Source organism: Tyto alba, unplaced genomic scaffold (genome assembly GCF_018691265.1).
Source record: "Tyto alba isolate M040663 unplaced genomic scaffold, T.alba_DEE_v4.0 Super-Scaffold_42, whole genome shotgun sequence".
NCBI classification, from domain to species: Eukaryota; Metazoa; Chordata; class Aves; order Strigiformes; family Tytonidae; genus Tyto; species Tyto alba.
Genome location: NW_024881318.1, coordinates 23115691 through 23123635, shown reverse-complemented (window position 1 = coordinate 23123635; position 7945 = coordinate 23115691). Strand labels below are relative to the sequence as shown.

Here is a 7945-nt window from a genome sequence, read left to right as displayed (position 1 = left end):
TTATTTGTATGATACACAGAAGAATGACAGCTGTGAGGATGCATCAGTATCTTCTTGAAATTATGCCACAAACTGATCTCTATTAACCTTGCAAAGACCCATAGACCCGAGAGGTTAATTTTCTGCATTTTAAGAAGGGGTAGAAATGGGCATTTTTGAGATCAATGATGGTGAAATTAAATGAAATCTAGGAAAACCACTCTCTATGAATAATGATACCAGGTGTTCTATAAAAAAAAAGTACCAAAAATGTTTAAAGTATTGCAATGTCCAACCTGCCACTGACACCTGACATTATAAAAGTGGAATAACTGCCCAAATAACCAATCCATTTGTGGATCTCTCTCAAAGTAGGATGTTACTAAATAAATATGAAAATCTACAATGTCTAAATGGTGTATTTAGTATAAATAGGTAACAACTTTCCCATGTGCTCTCAGTTTTATTTTTTTAATAGTTCACAGCATTAGTTTGAAAGACAAATTGTAAAAAGTCAGAAAGAGTACAACTCTGAATGTAAAACAAACCAAGTCCAAGAAGCTGATGTTCCAAAGCATAGGCAAAAGGCAGCCCTAACTTCTGAGATGTACCAAGCCCACTTATAGCATTACTCTTTTCAGAGAAAATAATGGACAAGGAATTCAGAAGTGAGGACAGAAAAGCTGAGTAGCAATAGAGAATGAAATAAAATGGGATAGCAAAGCAGGTTATTACTTACCCTCTATAAGCAACAAGTTGTTTCAGGGACATCCTACCCAAACCACCCAGGAAGAACCTCCCCTTTCTAATGACTCCTTAAAGACTGCACTGTTTTTATTTTCTAGCTGACTCAATCATGCAACTCAGAGTATGCAGCTTTCATATTGCTGCTAAACAATTCCTAGACAGGCCCCAAAATATCTCTGGATTTGCTTTAAATCTTGCGGTATTAAAACAAATACTGAGATTTAAGGTGAAAAAAACCTGCTGTGTCTGAGTCAGTGACTTCTGAATCCTAGGGAACCGTAACATAGCTGTGAGTGAGAAGTCCAGAAGCAAGTGAAGCAGCAGGAGCACTGAACCAACCAAAGCTGTGTCCCATGCTCATTTTAGAGCATGACTAATCTGAGTAAGCAAGGGCTTCTAAGAACAAACATACGTACATACATACATACATTTTGGCTTATAGCACTGTGATTGGGAAAGTGATCCAGCAAACTCAGTGGGACAGGCTGAAAATCAGTGTTGCTGTACAAGGAATGTTTGCAGGAATTGTCTTCTCATCCTTTCTTAGAAACTAAATAAACACTGCCATAAGTAAAAGCAGCTTCCAAACTATAGATGAAAAGCCCAAATGCAAATTTTATCATCTTCCCCAATACAACGCAAATAATAGCCAACACATCCAGGCTCAGCCCTTTCATTCATGCTGGACAATATATTTTCTGTTCTCCCACTACTCCTCCTCAATAGAAAGGAAAGGCTTTCTATTCCTATTTACATTTGTCTCTCCTTTTTCTATCCCCATAACTCCTATATCTATTTCACCCTTAAAGAAGTCTGTAGTTATGTGTCAACAAGACTGATGACATCAAGCCTTTAAACACTCTGAAAATAGTTTAAAGTCTTAAAATTGCCATACACCACACATGTGCCATACTGAACACTCCCTTTCAACACATTTTACTTAGAGTTGACTCCCCACCTCTTTTCTTTTAACCTGTCATTTAACAAAGTAAACATTTTGGTAAGAATTTTACCATAATAGCCTCTTTGCTGCTGAAAAAAAAAAAAAATAGTGTGATAGAGAGTTTCCTGCTTAACTGATGCTGTATAAAATGGAAACTACGAGTACTTTTATGACTTAGCAAAATCATAAAACAAATTACAAAAGTTATAGCTTCATACAGGAATCTCTAATCCTAAATCAGTTACCAAAGGATATCTGGGGATATTTTGTAGACTTAGTGTTTTTTACAGTATCTCCCACAAAAATAATTTCCTAAATAGAAACTCAGTGCTTATTCCAACACAAGATGCTGTATTTAGTTAAATTTTTTTTTCAGTTCAAAATATCAAAACTTCAAATGGGAAACATGGTTTTAAACTGGAAGAAATTAGAGGCAAAAGGACAAGAAGATAAGAAGATATCCTGCAGTAAACAGTTGTATAAAGCAGCAAACAAACAGGAGAAAGAAAAGCAGCACAAAATGGAGAGCATGATTAAAAACATAAGAGAAAGGGAAAGAAGCAACAAAGCCAGCATAACCCTCTCTCTTCTAAAATGTAGGTAAGTCAATAGTATATACATAACAAATACCACCTTATTAGAGATGGAGAAACTATGAGCCAAACCACTGATTCAAGCGTCAGGATGCAAAAAGACAATTACTGAAATCTACCAAGTATTTGCGAAACAGGAGGAACACTATACCTAAAAGCAGATACAAAACAATCGAGGGAAATAAGAACAGGAAAGTGGTTCTACTCCACGTAACTTAAGGAAGAATTCGGCAGACCCTGGCTCTGTCCAAGCCAGACCACGTTTCCCCAGCAGAGCTCAGCCACGGGAACTGGGTGCCCAGTGGGAAATCGGTGAGCTGCTTGCACTGCCAGATGCTCCCACAGTAAAGGCAAGTTTGTTTTAGGAGATTGATATGGGAGAAGTAAGAAAAGCTAATCCCTTTGCCTCACTACTGGTACATCTATCTGTTAAAAAACAAACAAACAAACAACACAAACAAACAACACAAACAAACAAACAAACAAAAAACCTGACCTCACACTGGAAGTGAACCCTGATGGGTATGAACACAGTGCAAAAATTTACTTCACAGCTGTTCAAAGGAAGGGGGTGTTTTCATCCCAATTAACTGAGATCAGCCAGGCTAGTACATATGAATACATGTGAGCATCAGTGCCAAGACAGATCTCACAAGGGGAGTTGAGAGAGGAAACTTTTCTCACGCTAATGAGCTGTGGCCAGCCCGAACATGTCCAGTGTTACGTAGGATTGTCCTGAGACCTTCTGTTGAAGAGGAGGTAAGACAGTTAACTGGCTTTTGGGTTCATTCTTACTGTGTTCTGCCAAATTCTTGGAGATAAGGAACTCCCTTGTTTTAACAGAATTTTTAAGGTATGGATTGAACAGTGTTTTTTCACTGAAATCTTGCAGCTTTAAAACGTCATTATTATTTTCATTTTTAGTTGAAGTCTGTTGGGATCCACATAAATCATCTTCCAACATTTCCAGGGGTTGGATTTCCTTCACTGGCATCAAAACTGGAAGCATTTGACTTCTGATATCTTGATCGGTAAGTATGTAAGTCATGGATGGTGAAAAGCATTTAGCAACTTCATTTTCTTCATTATACAGTATCTTTTTGCCTCCATTAATCATGCTTTCTGTATTAATATCAGTACATTCAGAAACGTGGTTTTCACAGTTCATTAGTAGTGATCCTTCCTGACTTCCTTCAGGAAAACAATGTTCCAAAACACTTACATCTTCAAAGTCAATGGTTTTAGTCTCAGATGTCACTGCCTTCAAAAATGAATTATTCTGTAAGTACAAAAAAATAAAGTGGAAAGTTATATAAGGATAAATAATGTATTAGCTTATTTTCTTAATATATAAAATACTGCCATTGAGCTCTGTTTGACTCTTAATCTTAAAAGTGCGTTAATATAGAGTTCATGTTCATTTCAGCTGGGATGCACTTATATGTGAATGAGTACTAAGAATGCCAATGTTATTCTATCCATTTGTTAAACATTTTCATATTACGTTTTCTGTGCTTAATAAAATAAGGAGTTTCAATTAAGGCTCACAATCAGGCCTGGACTGTTTCCATCTTTTCCGCTCTAATCAGCCATTTTTGAGACAAAAGTTTAAATCCCAATCTCCACAGATTACACTTTCTATGTAAACCTGATCAACTCCACATAATTCAAATAAACATCAAAGCTTTAATAAGGAATAAATATCCAACAATAAAAAAGATGGAAATGTTAGTACAATAATATACCAAGTTTTATTATATATTGCACTACATTTTTGTGGAGAAGGGAGGAGATATCCAGATGTGGGAATATGATTCAGTAGACTCAATAACCTGAGCAAATTTAATTGACTTTATTTAATAAACCATGTCCACCAATCACTTTATACATTCAAAACATGTTTTCTCATTATCATATAAGAATTAAATATATGTACTTTATAAAGATGCATCTTTTCTATTAGTTTGAAATATAATGAAAAGCATTTTATAGCACTAAAACAAAGAATGAAACTCAACACGGTTTTTTATTTAGTCATAAAATGACTGTCAGAGAAGGACTTATCTTCTCTCCATTTGACCCCTTCTTTAACATATAAAATTGCTATTATTACCATAGGTGCATCAAGAGGCCATTCTACTGCAATGCTCTCCGCAGGATTGGGTATATCAGGCCAGCAAACCTTTTTAAACCTATCATTGAGAAAGGAATTTTAGTCAAATGATGAAAGAAGTAGATTATTAAAAATAAAATGAACAAATCTCCATTAAGCCCAAATACTGCCAAGTATCCACAAAGGAAGTCTTTCCTATATTAACAGTCTTCTTCATTAAAACTGTTTTCCTTCACATTAATTTTAATTACAAAAGATCTCAACAAGTAAAAATCTTACAGTTTACAGAGACATTGCAGAAAAATTACCAATGCACAATAATAATAATAATAATAATTAGTATTATTATTGTTGTTGTTATTGTTTGTTGTTGTTATTGTTATTATTATTGTTGTTGTTATTGTTATTATTATTATTATTATTTTTAGTTTACTACTACTATTATTATTTAGCAGACTACTACTACTACTACTACTACTATTATTATTTAGCAGTTCAAATAATAGCATGCCAAAATAAGGCTGTATACAAAACCTGTTGTGATCATGTTTCAGGGTGGTTCTTCAGTGAAAAGGCAACACAGGTAACCTTTGCTATAGGAAAGCATCCCCAGCACTATACACCACACTAGAGCTATGCTGAGTTCTTATGTTAGCACCAGATAAATGATGCTAATTGACACTGTAACTTACAATTGTCCAACGAAGTAGTAAACAGGAAAAAAAATGAATCACTCATTGATACTGGGTATATATGTAAGTGAATGAAAACCAGGCCATAGCTTGACTTTTCACATTGCAATTTAATCTACACAAGAATAAAAAACACTCAACTATCTCCCGAAGTATTCTCCATAATCAAAACATAGTTTCTTACTATTGTAAAAATTCAGAATACACAACACAGATGAAGATGTAGAAGAGCTGGAAATTACACTACTTCATCTATACTCATTACCTGATGCTTCACAGAACAACAATCTTGGTTCTAACAGCTTAGAACACCCCAAAATAGTTAAGATTTTTAACCTTATTAAGCTTCAGCTGAAGAACCCAATCACTTTTCATGCTAAAGAAAAGCACATTTTATAGCCTTAAAAAAATCCTCACAGTCATCTTCGAGATGTTATAGTATCCCCATGCTCCGAGGAAGCACATTAAAATCTGGCAGGGGATATCTGTGATGGCAGATAAAAGGACTGTGAATCATGTATAGATAGGGATCCATACTCATGGATCAAGCATCCAAATGCTTTCACATGATGTAATTTCTAGTTTCTTCATGACTTCTTTCCAGCTCAAGGGAAGTGTCGCAAACTAACAAAAGTAATATTATCGTAGGTAAAATAAGCAGTAGGGTTTATGTGAAATGTGTTCTAGAGATGTACTAGCAGATATATTAAGAGTGTCTGTGAAACTTTATTTCTGGCATTACTAGTTTTTCAGTAACTGTCTTAAAGTGTGCTCCCCTCACTTGATTGACCACAGAACTGGAAATGGCAGGTAGCATTTTCCATAAACTGATATAGGTGATATGTAGATCTGTTTCTCCTGTTTCTTTTGTTCTGGTTTATTGAACTTTCTAAAATTAATATTTATGTTTGGACTATAGCACATTAACTGCAATTACAAGATAACCTGTTAACTTAGTTATATGTTACTCCAATTGCTTATTTTCTTAACCTGACATTAGTTTGGAACCCACAAAAGCATTTATAAGATATATAAAAATTTGCCTTTTACAAGCTAAAATTAACTGATTGCATTCAGTTTTAGAAGGTAGAAAATGTACTCACGCATGTTTTTTCAAAATGCATGTTATCCAAAGGCATAACAGAAACAACATGCTTAATCCAATGGGTAGAGCAATGAAAATCACATCTTCTTTATCTTTAGAGGGAAAAAAAAACCAACCTATTTATCATTACTTCATGTATTCCCTTAAGACAGCTAATTTTCAACATCCGAGTCACCTAATTCTAAATATCTCTGTCAAAACTAGCCAAAATTACTCAGAATACTGTATGATACTTGTACATCGTGTCAAAAGATGAGTATTTTGAATCCAACCAGTCCCAAATACTGAGCCAGAAAAGCAGCTTATGATGAGACTTCTCAGCACATCTCAGGAACAGATGTATTATATTTTTAAGTTTCCTTTATTTAATAGAATCACACAAAAATTCAGATTGGAGGGGACCTTGTCCCTTGTCTATAGTCACCTTGTCCAACTTTGAAATTAGAATCAGGTTGCTTAGGGTCATACCAAGCCAACCTTTGAAAGTCACCTTGGATGAAGAGTCTACCACCTCTCTGGGCACCTGTTGCTTTAGAATCACCTAAAGCTGCAATATAGTGCCACTTCTACCTGTTACTACAAAATAAATAGTAAATTCAATGCAAGAGATAGGTTTTAAATCCACAAAAAAACAGTTACTCTGACTGAAACAGTGCCCATATTTCTGAGCTAGCTTCCAAGTACCTACCAGAGGTAGGTACTGACAACAACAGAGGCTGGACCTCAGCATAGTCTAACTTTGCATTTGACTAGCAAACTAGCAGATGATTTTACAGGTGAAAAATAAATTAGCTTTGAGTTCCATGGCAAGTTTAAAGATACCTCATGTACATTTTACATTTCAGTTTTGCCATCATTCAGACAGTTTATGTATGTATTGAAAACACTCTCCCAGAAGTAGAAATGAGGAAGTGTCTGAACTTCTGACCTTCAGCCACCATACCAACCACCTTAGTAAAATCTGGCTAAAAGAAATAGTAAGAAATAGTAAAAGATATTTCTACACACACACTGGCCACAACCTGTGCACTCATTTATTAGTTAAGCTTATATAGCTGAAAGGATGCAACTCAGTGAAAACAGCTATCCTAAATCTAGTATCTCAGATGGAAATGTCTGGTTTTAAATAAACTGTTAGGCCCATCCCACAACTGACAGCACACAAACTGTTTCTCCCACAAACATCCATAGCATTCCACAGCTTTATTGACAGCAAAATAAAGATTTTGGGTTTTGACTTCTAATCTTGAGGTTTTAGTCTGTGAGATCAGTGAAACTGAATTAAATTCAGCTAGTGTTGGTAAGTCTTCCTTGTCTTGTTTAACATTAGTTTAGAAAAAATAAACAAAAATTAAGAAACGCCTAAACAAATATGTCCCGTATTTCTTACTCCCAAATCTGTTTTTAAAACAGTAATAATTAACCTCGAGTGTTACTTACTGAATTTCAACGTCTTAAAAGTTTTTGGCTCTCCACTGGTTCCACCAGCTTCATTGCTTGCCGTTATATAGACAGTATACTGCGTATCAGCCTGTAAGGACGTCAGTCTGTATTGCAGAACATCAGAGTTCACTGTTTCACCTTTTCATGAGAAGATTTATGTCAATAAACATACAAAATAGTGTTATATCAGGGAACCATACAGCTATTTAGCATCTTTTACAATGATAGATCACAAAGTATTTTAAAGACACAGTGACCATATCAGTCCTTTGAGAGAGAAAAGTTAAATTACTAAACAATGTTTATCAATGCTCCTTAAAAGTTTAGGAC

At 35.0% G+C, this 7945-nt stretch overlaps 1 protein-coding gene across 1 annotated transcript in view; it reads right to left on the bottom strand.

Annotated features, from left to right (window-relative positions):
* Positions 1–433: 433 nt before the first annotated feature.
* The window catches only part of IL31RA (interleukin 31 receptor A), a 42159-nt gene continuing 34647 nt past the window's right edge, over positions 434–7945 (bottom strand). Inside the window, exons 13-16 of the mRNA XM_033009182.2 lie at positions 7613–7753; positions 6171–6264; positions 4376–4454; positions 434–3541 (exon numbers count right to left, since the gene is read on the bottom strand). Of these exons, the coding sequence (XP_032865073.1) occupies positions 2948–3541; positions 4376–4454; positions 6171–6264; positions 7613–7753 (908 nt within the window). The 3' untranslated portion in view covers positions 434–2947. The remainder of the gene's footprint in view (positions 3542–4375; positions 4455–6170; positions 6265–7612; positions 7754–7945) is intronic.